General features: G+C 40.6%; 2 protein-coding genes across 2 annotated transcripts in view; one reads left to right on the top strand and one right to left on the bottom strand.

Annotated features, from left to right (window-relative positions):
* The window catches only part of tuft1b (tuftelin 1b), a 19,872-nt gene extending 12,913 nt beyond the window's left edge, over positions 1-6,959 (top strand). Inside the window, exons 4-12 of the mRNA XM_087786711.1 lie at positions 1,250-1,324; positions 1,401-1,466; positions 1,531-1,617; positions 2,754-2,861; positions 2,992-3,209; positions 5,857-5,962; positions 6,027-6,110; positions 6,244-6,338; positions 6,415-6,959. Of these exons, the coding sequence (XP_087642837.1) occupies positions 1,250-1,324; positions 1,401-1,466; positions 1,531-1,617; positions 2,754-2,861; positions 2,992-3,209; positions 5,857-5,962; positions 6,027-6,110; positions 6,244-6,338; positions 6,415-6,487 (912 nt within the window). The 3' untranslated portion in view covers positions 6,488-6,959. The remainder of the gene's footprint in view (positions 1-1,249; positions 1,325-1,400; positions 1,467-1,530; positions 1,618-2,753; positions 2,862-2,991; positions 3,210-5,856; positions 5,963-6,026; positions 6,111-6,243; positions 6,339-6,414) is intronic.
* A 1,323-nt stretch (positions 6,960-8,282) lies between these two features.
* Positions 8,283-12,336, bottom strand: LOC148083588 (lipid transport auxiliary protein 1-like). Its single transcript, XM_087785756.1, has 7 exons — positions 12,023-12,336; positions 11,859-11,960; positions 10,747-10,855; positions 10,624-10,677; positions 9,840-10,006; positions 9,600-9,658; positions 8,283-8,870 (listed from the first exon to the last, which is right to left on the bottom strand). Exons 1-7 carry the CDS (start codon positions 12,083-12,085, stop codon positions 8,663-8,665), a joined length of 762 nt encoding a protein of 253 aa, XP_087641882.1. The 5' UTR covers positions 12,086-12,336; the 3' UTR covers positions 8,283-8,662.
* Between the last annotated feature and the right edge of the window lie 859 nt (positions 12,337-13,195).

Here is a 13,195-nt window from a genome sequence, read left to right as displayed (position 1 = left end):
TAATGATAATAAAAATAAACTTTTCTAAACTACAGTTGTTGGAAGGACGGCATACATAATGATATTAAATAATGCTTCAACTTGTTTGGAAAAGAGAGAATATGCAGTTTTTAAATTCTACAATCCAAATAAAAACACACCAACAATTATTTATTTAAGTATTTTAAGTCATTTAAAAAATTCATTTCTTTGATTTGTCGAAAAAAAAGTTTTATTATTCTGTGAAAGTAACACTATATACTTTTATAATTTATCCTTTTTTTTCAGTTTAGCAGCAAAACTAAATTTGCAGCTTCAAGATCTAAACGTCTCGACGATGCTTGTTGACTCCTGGTGAAGACGCTTCCAGACAAATTCTAATTATGTCCCAGTTAAACACACACAAAATCTGCCTCATACCTGTTTTGTGTTTGTCTAGCTCACATTTTTTCTGAGCCCGGAATTCACATGTCAATCATTTATGTAATCATTTAATGCTGCTCAGGGAGAACCACCAGTGCAGGTCCATCATTGTTTACTAAACAAAAGCACATCAGGGGGATTTAACAAGTAAAGGTTTTAACATGTTTTTTAATCTGAAACTGTAGCATCGTCACATTATTCACGGATGAAACTTCATGAGTCCACTGCATGTCCCTCTCTGCTATTAAACCCTTGACTTAAATACTTTCTTTAAAGTATTTTTAATGAGCTTCGATCTTTGATGTCGACTTTGTTTTTCTCTAAAAAATGTGTTATGAGGATTAGGTTTTTTTTAGTAATTTGACTCTGTTTCCATTTTTTTTTTTTTTAAATGTAATCCAGTCTCACACAAATTTCCATTGCACACGTCTTCAATATAATAAAAGACATTAGGAAAAAACTAATCATAAATGTTTGACTTCACAGGCATCTAAAGTGCTTAAATTTAGCTCTTAAAGAGTTTTTTTTTAAGTTATTAAAATCATGTTGGTGCTTTAAACTTTGATGCTGCTTCTAGTCCACCTAAAATACTTCACTTTATTTCCATATATTAAAGATATGAACAGAAATCCAAACAATTTAACAAAGTGGATTCAAGCGCATTAAAGGGAATTACATTTTTTTTTTACTTGGTATTTATGATCAGAACTGAAGTGAAGTATTTTATTTTGAAGAAAACAAAAGTTAGGTCTTAAAAAAGACAATGAAAATCAACAGTTTCTGCCTCCAAGTGTAAAGGTTTCCGTGGATGAACACGTCACTAATAATGGTTTCTTTCACTGCAAAGGATTTTAAGGAGACCCATCCAGAGGCGGCTCAGAGCGTCAAGATGTTGACCGACGAGGTTTCCCAGATCCAGGAGGTCAGTGTGCGAGTGTGTAACTGTGTGTGTGTGTCAGTGGTCGTGCATGTTTCTGAGGTGAGTCGTGTCTTATCAGGTGAGATACTGTCTGAAGTCGCTGAGGGAGCAGATGGCAGCCAAACAGAGCATCAACAACAAAAAGGTAAAAATCTCAACCATTTGAATGGATTCATGTTTATTTAAAGTTCAACTTCTCCTTCCTTCAGTATCCAGTCAACGGTTACCACGTCAACATGCACAACAACCACACCGCCGTCAACGGAAACACACTTCACATCGACCTCGACTCACAAGTGAGTGAATCTTCTTCTTGTTTTGACTCCAAGGATTGATCTTTTATCATCGTCATGTTTGTGAGGAATGTATTCCATATATTCAACCCATGACTCAGCAGTTTTCACATGTGTGTTGTCACATTATCCTGGTGTGAACAGAGAAGCATCATCAAATTACAACTCATTCATCTTCTGTACCAAAGGGACATTAACTAGCGCACCCTAGTGTTTATGTGTGTGTAGCTCAGCAAAGATCGGTTTTCATCCGACCCACCTTTGAAGAGGGCTGACAATGGTTTAGACGACCTGTACTTTTAAAAGAAAAGGTACAATTGGGCTTTGAATGTGTTGTGCTTCAGATGTATGTATGGGGGCCTGATGCAGGTCATATTATTGTTTTTAATTCAACTTGGATAGATTGTGTTAAATTAATATTAAAATAAAAAGTGTATTATCCTAAATATGTTCTTTATTGATGTCCTCATGATGGACGCATTTATATGAATACAGTTTTTGTGAAGAATTGTTTTATATTTCCAGAAATTAAATTTAAAAATAACTTGAAACCCTTTACATTTTTCTTTAATACACATTTATTTTTATTAACAATTGTGTCTTCTTGGACTCTATTGTATCATCAGGGTCTGTTTGTAAAAAACTCTCTTTTCACTGAAATATTTACATTAGAAAATGATCTTAAGCCCCGCTCACTGAAAACACTGCTTTTCTGTTGTTAAAATCTTGTTTACCATAACCACGCCCACTCTGCTGTGATTGGTCAAACATCAAAGTTTGTCACTGTGCGTCATCAATCCCAGAATTCACCTTCAAGAGACTTGTTGTATAAACAAGATTTACAGCTTGCTCGAAGAGGAGTGAAGTCATTATTATGTAACAATGGACTCTCGTAACCTCTTGTTCGCTGAGATTTCAGACGGGGTGAACTTTATAAAGTAATAAGATCAAAACATAATGATGATGAGAGACTTACTGTATCTTGGAGAAGAAGAATTCAACATTTGAAACATGTGAAGGAGTCAGGAAAATTCGGTTTTCACACTAGTTGCCACTGTCGTCCACATCGTCATCGCTTTGCAACTAAATGTCTCTTTACTTGCTCTTGGGGTTCAAATCTGGTTGTGTGCGTCACTCAGGAGGACACTAACGGGGAGAGCGCCACCCTGAGGCAAGTGACCAAACGTCTGTACGAACAGTTGAAGGAGATGGAGAAGCGGCACCAGGAGGAGCTGGAGAGACTTCAGGTGCGTGTCATGAGTCGGCTGAGGTGTCTTCTTAGAAGCACCTTCAGGAGTAAAGTGGTGATCAGAAGAGTGTTGTCAAGGTCAACATCCTTGATTCTCTGCTGAAAGAAACAAACACTTTGTCTCACAGGTGGAGAACAATAACTACAAAGTACGAATTGCTGAGCAGGCGAAGCGACTACGAGACACAGAGGAGCAATCGGTGGAGAAAAGTCAGGAGGTGGAGGAGCTGCAGAGGCTGGTGGAGAGTCTGGAGCTGGAGGGAGGACTGAAGGAGAAAGTGGCAGCAGGAGAAGCTGAACTGCGGCAGCTGAGAGCAGAGAGAGACGAGAAGCAGGAGACAGAGAGGTGAGACCATGAACATACCCAGATTATTCATGTTGGAAAGTTGTTTATGAGTTGATTAAGAGTTATTTACAGACCGAATGGAGTACATACGCAGTTGAGGTCATGCACGTACGAGCTGTAGTCAATTGTGTATATAGCCCAAGTTGAGCAAGTGCGTACCATAAGTGTAGCGCGTAGATATACAAAGTAGAGCATGTACCTACCCAAAGAGAAGAGTACACGTACCTTTAGTGTAGCAAATACATACCCGAAGTGTAGCAAGTACTTACACGAAGTGTAGCGAGTATGCACCCGAAGTATAGATCGTACGTACACGAAGTGTAGCGAGTACGTACACGAAGTGTAGCGAGTACGTACACGAAGTGTAGCGAGTATGCACCCGAAGTATAGATCGTACGTACACGAAGTGTAGCGAGTACGTACACGAAGTGTAGCGAGTATGCACCCGAAGTATAGATCGTACATACACGAAGTGTAGCGAGTACGTACACGAAGTGTAGCGAGTATGCACCCGAAGTATAGATCGTACGTACACGAAGTGTAGCGAGTACGTACACGAAGTGTAGCGAGTACGTACACGAAGTGTAGCGAGTATGCACCCGAAGTATAGATCGTACGTACACGAAGTGTAGCGAGTACGTACACGAAGTGTAGCGAGTATGCACCCGAAGTATAGATCGTACGTACACGAAGTGTAGCGAGTACGTACACGAAGTGTAGCGAGTATGCACCCGAAGTATAGATCGTACGTACACGAAGTGTAGCGAGTACGTACACGAAGTGTAGCGAGTACGTACACGAAGTGTAGCAAGTACTTACACGAAGTGTAGTGAGTATGCACCCGAAGTATAGATCGTAAGTACACAAAGTGTAGCGAGTACGTACACGAAGTGTAGCGAGTACGTACACGAAGTGTAGCGAGTACATACCCGAAGTGTAGCGAGTATGTACCCGAAGTGTAGCGAGTATGCACCCGAAGTGTAGCGAGTACATACCAAAAGTGTAGCGAGTACATACCTGAAGTGTAGCGAGTATGCACCCGAAGTGTAGCGAGTATGCACCCGCAGTGTAGCAAGGACATACCCGAAGTGTAGCGAGTATGCACCCGAAGTGTAGCAAGGACATACCCGAAGTGTAGCGAGTATGCACCCGAAGTGTAGCGAGTATATACCCGAAGTGTAGCGAGTATGCACCCGAAGTGTAGCGAGTACATACCCGAAGTGTAGTGAGTATGCACCCGAAGTGTAGCAAGGACATACCCGAGGTGTAGCGAGTATGCACCCGAAGTGTAGCGAGTACATACCCGAAGTGTAGCGAGTATGCACCCGAAGTGTAGCGAGTACATACCCGAAGTGTAGCGAGTATGCACCCGAAGTGTAGCAAGGACATACCCGAAGTGTAGCGAGTACATACCCGAAGTGTAGCGAGTTCATACCCGAAGTGTAGCGAGTATGCACCCGAAGTGTAGCGAGTACATACCCGAAGTGTAGCGAGTATGCACCCGAAGTGTAGCAAGGACATACCCGAAGTGTAGCGAGTACATACCCGAAGTGTAGTGAGTATGCACCCGAAGTGTAGCAAGGACATACCCGAGGTGTAGCGAGTATGCACCCGAAGTGTAGCGAGTACATACCCGAAGTGTAGCGAGTATGCACCCGAAGTGTAGCGAGTATGCACCCGAAGTGTAGCGAGTACATACCCGAAGTGTAGCGAGTATGCACCCAAAGTGTAGCAAGGACATACCCGAAGTGTAGCGAGTATGCACCCAAAGTGTAGCGACTACATACCCGAAGTGTAGCGAGTATGCACCCGAAGTGTAGCGAGTACATACCCGAGGTGTAGCAAGTATGCACCCGAAGTGTAGCGAGTACATACCCGAAGTGTAGCGAGTATGCACCCGAAGTGTAGCCAGTACATACCCGAAGTGTAGCGAGTATGCACCCGAAGTGTAGCCAGTACATACCCGAAGTGTAGCGAGTATGCACCCGAAGTGTAGCAAGGACATACCCGAGGTGTAGCGAGTACATACCCGAAGTGTAGCGAGTACATACCCGAAGTGTAGCGAGTACATACCCGAAGTGTAGCGAGTACATACCCGAAGTGTAGCGAGTATGCACCCGAAGTGTAGCAAGGACATACCCGAAGTGTAGCGAGTATGCACCCAAAGTGTAGCGAGTACATACCCGAAGTGTAGCGAGTATGCACCCGAAGTGTAGCGAGTACATACCCGAGGTGTAGCAAGTATGCACCCGAAGTGTAGCGAGTACATACCCGAGGTGTAGCAAGTATGCACCCGAAGTGTAGCGAGTACATACCCGAGGTGTAGCAAGTATGCACCCGAAGTGTAGCGAGTACATACCCGAGGTGTAGCAAGTATGCACCCGAAGTGTAGCGAGTACATACCCGAGGTGTAGCAAGTATGCACCCGAAGTGTAGCGAGTACATACCCGAGGTGTAGCAAGTATGCACCCGAAGTGTAGCGAGTACATACCCGAAGTGTAGCGAGTACACACCGGAAGTTGAGCACATTTAAAGCCAGACATTATTTTAAATACACAATGTGTTCATGCACTTTTTCAAATATAGTTGCTTTGTGATGTTAAAAAAGAACAAACTTCATCTCTAGTTCTGCTCATTGTTTGCCCAGATGTGAGGAGCTGGAGAAAGAAGTTGCCATCCAGAAGGAGAAGCTCCATCACCTGGACGACATGTTGAAGAGTCAGCAGAGGAAAGTTCGTCACATGATCGAACAGGTGAGACTCAGAAACACAGAAGTTCAATCTTGATGATCAACTGACTGACTCGTGTCCTCCACAGCTGCAGAACTCTCGCACCGTCATCCAGGAGAGGGAGCGATTCATCCGGGACCTGGAGGAGAAGGTGTCCTACCTGGAAGCCGAGGTCAGAAAACAGACTATGTTCTTGTACATTAACATGATCTACAGTTCCATCGGAACCTCTTCATCCATTGCTCTGTTATTCGACTGGATGTTGTCTAGAACTTCAGATCCAAGTGTGTGTTTCTCGTGTACAGAACCGGGAGATGCACGACCACATGGAGTACTTCCTGTCGGACCAGAACCCTCCACCGCTCACGTCCACAGAGAACAAACCACAAGTCGTCTACAGGTGACGCTTCCATTCGACGACAACAAGGCCTCGTTGCTCTGCAGGTTCATGACCTTGTGTGACCTTCTCTACACAGCAAACAGCTGACCCCCACGTCACACAGCAGCAAGGCTCTGCCCTTCATAAAGGTCATCGAGATCAAGTCCTGAAGCAGCACTTCCTGGTGGTCACCTGCCGACTCACACCTGCGGCGTCATTAGAGTCCTGGTCACGACCGCCCCCTGGAGGTCAAACATGTTATTTCGGTGCAGATATGAACACTATGTCACAGCATCATTGGACATGAACTCATACATACTCTAAATCGATTGCAACCAGAGCAGCTGAAATGTGGGTCAAAGGTCAAATCAGTTCTATGAAAGTGTACGTTTAGGAAGAGCCTGGTGAGTGTCTGATGTAAATAGTATGTAAACATAGGTTTTGTGACAGAAGGTTGTTGACTTAGCTCATGGCTACGGTGAGTAATATGATAGCGTCACACAAGTTGTATAGTTTGTGTAGTTCAATTCATAATCAAAGTAGAAGAGACACGTGTTACTTGTTTTTCTGTTCTATACTTGTAGATATATTGTGTTATACTGTTATTTAAGTGAATAATAAAGCTGTCACTCTGTGTGACACACACACACTGACCTGGTCGTCTTTTATTTTTAATTTATTAACAGTCGTTGATAGAGAGATACAAAATGAAACAAACATTATGTACGAGACATATTACTTTTAGGGGACAACACAACCAAGAATACAACCAGGATTGACACTTAAGCTTTTGTGTTTGCTTCACTGGTTACATGGCAAATCAGAAATTTAAATATTCATGGTTATATATTTTTTTTACGTACGAGCCGTTGAAAGTTGTCTTTATCCATCAAAAAACAATACATTTACAAGAAATCTAACCCACTTTTATTTTTTTAAATGCAACATAACTCATTCTAGAGTCTTCGAGCAGCTTGAAAGAAAGTGTTTTTCTAGAAGATACCTTCTTACTTCACCATTCTTTGGTGGAATATTTGGTTTCAAAGGTGGATTGGCCTAATATATATATGATATTCACAGGTATGTCTGTAAGTATGAGGCAAATATGTGTTTTAGGATGATATTTTCATGAGTTCTGTGAGTCTGACAATTGATAAACATCCGAGACACCAAACTTGACTATTTTCCCCATTATCAGTCAAACCTCTTTTACCACTGAAAAACATATTTGACCAAGATAAGAGCCAGTTGGGACCTGTGCCCTGGAATTTGCAGTGTTTGTGTTTGGAGAGAAAAATACAAACATCATGATAGTTGTCGAAGAAATGACCTTCAGTGCTTCATAGCTGCGACCTATACAAAGTTTGGACATGAATGAGTGAATATTTGCTGGTGTTACAAAGCACTGCTAAGTTTTTATCTGTTTTCAGAAGGTCTGAGGAATTTAGCAAAAAGACACATGACCGCTTCAATCAGATGAAGAAACTCTTATCTTCATTCTCTTTATTTAACACCATCTGTACAGTTTTTCTAGTGTCTTAACTTTGTTCCTGTAACAAAAGGTATATCAAAATTAATTTCTTCCCTTTCCTTAAATGTTCAACAGTCTACGATCAAAGACATAAATATGTTTTAAGTTCACTTAGCAAAAATAAATAATCATCACCTTAGAAAAGAAACATTGGAAACACCTATAGATGAGGGTGATATTTAACTTCATGTATAAGTAATATTCCTATTTTTTGTATCAAGGATTAATGAAAGTGAGAAGGTACCAGGTGTATTAATTGCTTTTGCTATTTCAGACTTGTTTGATAAGAATAAAACAGTATGGTTACACGTTATTCGATAGAATAAAAAAAGTAGCGATGCTGTCATCAACGCTGTTATACTGCCACCATGTGGCAAACCAATGACACGACACACACCAAAACGTAGATTTCCAGATTTATTTTCACAGCTATACAAAGATACAAAAAAAAAAATCCAACATCTTTTACGTTGAATATTTTACAATCAAGTGTCTACCAGTTGAAAATTCAAAATCTTGTTTCAAAAGTCAAATATTTTCACATTTTCAAGTTTGTAATAAAATAAACTTTTCACTAGGGCTTCAAGTGGAAAACACTTTTCTTTTATGTTTTCATTCCCCAATCCAGGCTTTCATACTTGCCCACACTTCTTTGCCAGGTCCTTTTCAAAAGATGTGTTGTGTTCTGACTGACTGTGTTGAACCCACGTTCAAGTCAACAACAAACATGTAACAATAAAAATAGATTGTACAAACAACAACCCACAGACGACAACACAGCATCACCACGTGTCCTCCTGTCGGATGAATAAAGTCACAGCGTGCTCTCCAGAGTGTTGTAGTTGTCTTTGAAGCTCTTCAGCTCCAGGAAGTGTTTGGGCCTCTTGCTGCGCTGCCCCGTGGACGGCAGGTAGGTGACCTGGATGGTGGAGGGGGCGCCACGGGCCGGAGAGCCAGTCAGGTCCTTGGCCGCCGACTGGTGGTGCTGGTCCAGACTGGTGGTGCTGGAGTAGGCCTTCACGCTGAGGTGGAGTGACAGCGAGTTAGCATGTGAGGCAAATTACTGAGTCATGATTCTGTCACAAAAATGCACATCTGGTCACACCTGCTGCGACGTATTTTACCAACACATGTTTGAAACTTCATTAAATAGTTAAAATAATACAAAGCTTATAATTTAATGTAGTATTAATTTTAAGTGTGTTTCAAAACGGTATCATTAATGTAAGTAAGTAAGTAATTTGTATCTATATAGTGCTTTTCCAGACCAGGGTCACAAAGCGCTTAAACAATCAAAACAATATTAAATAAAGTATATACTTTAAAGGTCAAGATAAATGATGCATATAGATCTTAAAGGTCAACTAACGTGTTTATTTAAGTGTGTCTTAAATAGATGTTGGACTCTATTGTATCATCAGTATGTGTCTGTTCGTACAAAACTGTTTTTTCATTGGAGTATTTACATTAGAAACTTACTTACTTAGAAAATGTGCTTAAGCCCCGCCCACTGAAAACTCTTTTTGCTACTTGTGTGAAAAAGTTATGTAAACTAAAGTATTTAAAAATATCTATAGAATCATAAAAAGTGCATCAGCAATACTTACGTATTTATAAAATTCAGGAGCTTCAATAAAACATTTGAATTGACCAATTTGATTTACACATTTATATTTACACCATTGTCTCACACACACACACAAATGTGCAAACACACACACACACAGTCTTGCAGACACATGGCTACTCACACATCAGCCAGTTCGTTGAGCGCCTGCTGATACTCGTGTAACTCGGCTTCTCCAAACACCTGAAACAAAAGTGCAAGAAGATCGTGTGAAAATAATACTTCTCCTGTTTCCTTCAGTGATTGATGACAACTACAAAAAAAAGCGTAAAGGCACCAGAAGAATTTCCACCCTTGCATCTAGAAAAGATCAATTTGTGGCTGAAAATTTCAACTCCCCGCCGCCCCCCTGACCCACACTGACCCCGGTGCCGTGGCGAGCGTTGTCGTAACCCTCCAGCAGGCGGTCGATCAGAGCGCTGCGGCTGCTCTTGATCAGCGAGTGAGAGTTCCTCAACTCCAGCAGCCAGTTCCTGAAGCTGCGACCCGTGAACGCGCTCGGGCTGCGACTGATCTCCTGCAGAGGAATCTCTGACAGCAGAGAGGAATATTTTAGAGATTCAGATCCATCGACAGAGATGAGAGAGGCGAAGAAAAGAGTGAAGACAGGGTGGAGACGACTGTGTCATCAGGGCAGCAGCAAAAGAACAGGAGCTGGTTTCACAAGGTCCTAATTTATCAACTCACTTCAAAAAATACTCATTATTTTTACCAGTTCAATTATAGGTATTCGTACTTTATCTTTTCAAATTCCTTACGTTTGGCATTTGTCTGCATATTTTAGTTTCTCAAAATTAGTTGAATTATTTTTTTTTATATTTTTAAATTAAGAAAACATGAACAACCATTTTTTTGGTTGTTGTTAATACTTTTAATCAAGTTTTGTTTTAAACAAAATAATCTATAAAGTGAGGAACGTGTGTTGATATTTAATAACAACTTTATTGGTTTAATTCATGTAAACATTAGACTTTTATAGAGATATAAGAACTCTATGTAGAACAATTTTGAGACTATTTTAAACGAAAGGAAACAGTGAGTTTTATGATAGTATTAATAATAATAATAATTAATAATAATATTATGATTATATTTATTACTCAATCATTTGATTTACGAGGGGCTGCGAGTAAAAGACCGTCACTCACCTGAGTCTCGAATGGCGTCCAGAGCTTTCATCCTGTACAGGTAGTTATAGCAACCTGGGAAAAAATGCATTCAAATGAGTTTGCATAACGACACAGAAGCAGCTGCACGCGTCGGTCACTCACTCAGTTGAGAAGTTTGCTTCAGCCGGTCGTCTTCTTCGGACAGCAGACGCGGTTCAAAGCGGATCTCCTGGACTCTGGACAGCTTCGAGTCGATCTGCTCCCTCAAGCCCTGCAGTGACAAACACAGACGTGTCCACTGACTCTCTCAAAACATGACTAAATGTTGTTTATTTAATGATACATAATGAAACGGGAGAGACACCGAGATTTAACTGAACTTGAAGGGCAACTAATGTGAAAACCCGACTCTCGTGACTCACTCACATACGGTCGCATGTTTTTTTAAAACCTTGGCAAACGAGAGGTTACGAGAGCGGAGTCCATTATGATGTAATAATGGCTTCACTCCTTCTCCAGCCAGCTATGATCAACCCGTGCTTTGTTTATACAGTGGGTTCCATAAAGTGGGAGACTTCCAGGATTGATGACGCGCAGTGACAAACCATGATGCTTTCAGGCTGTTGCTCCTAAGCTTTGGAACGATCTTCCTCTCTCTTTGCGCTTGATGGATCTACTGACTCCTTTAAGAAACATCTTAAGACGTTTTTATTTGTTCAGGCTTTTCCTTGATTTTCTGGAACTCCTGTTGTGTTATCAGTTTTATCTTGATCTTTAAAATATATACTTTATTGAATAATGTTTTGATTGTTTAAGCGCTTTGTGACCCTGGTCTGGAAAAGCGCTATACAAATAAAAATGACTTACTTACTTACTTACCAATAACAGCAGAATGGGTGTGGTTATGGCAAACGAGACACTTTAGATCATTTTCTACTTTAAATATTTCAATGAAAATAGAGTTTTGTAGTACAATATAGTTCCAAGTTCTATTTAAGACACACTTAAATCTGTCAGTGTGTTGCTGCTTTGGTAAATTGCTTATGAGGCAGAAGCCTAAAGAAAACCAGATTATGTAAAAAAACATAATAAATCTGTTACACACAGAGAATAAATGTGAATATAGCACATAAACTAGGGTGTTGTATTTTAAGAACAGTGTATTAAGCGGTTATAATACATGTTACAATGTTCAATGTTATTTTTATTTGTAGTGAGGTTAACTTTATTGATCTTTTTCCGCCTGTTTAGCGCTTTTTCTCTCATCACTTTACCTTCGGTGCGTTGTGTCCGATCGGAGCATGCGGTCCTCGCCGGGATCTCATCGCAAAACGCATGATCTGCCTCTTGACGAAGATGAAGAGCAGCACGAACACCTGCGAACACACAACAATGGTGTGAGAAGATGGACCGTCATGTCAGCTCCGGCGCGGCTCACCAGGCTCCCGTAGGCCATCACCAGAACCACGTTGACCCCGGACAGGGGCGAGGATTCAGCCATGATCCCGTCTAGGATGAGATGCGATCGTTGGACGATTCGAAGAAAGAATTCACTTTAACATCGTGAGCCGCTCGGAGGATGAAGATCCATGATCCACGCACTCCAGTAACTGCATAACGCGATTTCAAATAGGCTTTAAAAAATAAAATATATAAAGCGTGAACATTAAAATATTAAATTTGCTATTACACGAGCAGGGAAGGTCATATTTCCTGGTGGAGTCTGCGTCAGGTGAATTATCCTGCGACCCCAAAGACTACAACTATGGTAACGGTGACGCTCCGGCGTCACTTCCGGGTTGTTAAACGCTGTATGACGTATCGCTCTTTGATTCGTTAGACGTTTGTCATGTGACTTTGAGAAAAATGAAAACTATGTTAATTAAAATTCAAAGGTATTTGTTTGTCAACATTTTTAAGTGCTATGACACAGCATTGAAATATTTGACACCTTAGTTTTGCTTTCTTTATTTTGCCCACATTATTTTAATTTTTTTTGACGTGGTTAATATACCAAGAAAAAATCCAAGTCTGGACCAATGGCAGAAATTGTCAAGTTGTCAAATACTGAAAACACACAATACAAACTGTGAGTCATCCTTAAGGGGAAGTTGCTCCATTATATAATAGGATTTAGTACAATACATTAAAGGATTTGATGTACAGTACACCCTGGCCTGCATCCTTATTTCTCCATCAGACAAAAATAAAAAACTAATATATTTGAATGATGGAAAGCTAATAGAGCCCAGACAGCCAACTAAGATTATAGAGGGGATCAGAAAATGTCATGTCGTTCAGTTGAAATGGTTGAAATAAAAATGTATAAATATTTCATGAAATTCTACTGTCATCTCTTTCGAAATAAATAAATTAGTTTCTGAGTCCATGCAATGACAGCCATACAACATCCGACAGATGCTTAAAAAAATAAATAGAAGTGAAGGATACACACCTGAACTGCTGATATTACCACTGCCAAGGAGGTTATGTGATCATCAGTTTATCAATGTACTGGCTAAACAATTAAAAAACGTAGGAAAACCAAAACCTATGAAATAAGTACGAGTAAAGCATCGTCATTTCTCTGTGAACCAATTATTTAAATAAA

Source organism: Callionymus lyra, chromosome 3 (genome assembly GCF_982586985.1).
Source record: "Callionymus lyra chromosome 3, fCalLyr1.hap1.1, whole genome shotgun sequence".
NCBI lineage: Eukaryota > Metazoa > Chordata > Actinopteri > Syngnathiformes > Callionymidae > Callionymus > Callionymus lyra.
This window is presented reverse-complemented; position numbering and strand designations above follow the sequence as displayed.

Coding starts and splice junctions, on each gene's coding strand:
- LOC148083588 (XM_087785756.1), bottom strand. CDS start 12,085: ATGGCTGAATCCTCGCCCCTGTCCGGGGTCAACGTGGTTCTGGTGATG. Junction 11,961..12,022: donor TGATGGCCTACGGGAGCCTG/GTGAGCCGCGCC, acceptor GTGTGTTCGCAG/GTGTTCGTGCTGCTCTTCAT. Junction 9,659..9,839: donor ACGCTCGCCACGGCACCGGG/GTCAGTGTGGGT, acceptor CTTTTGTTTCAG/GTGTTTGGAGAAGCCGAGTT.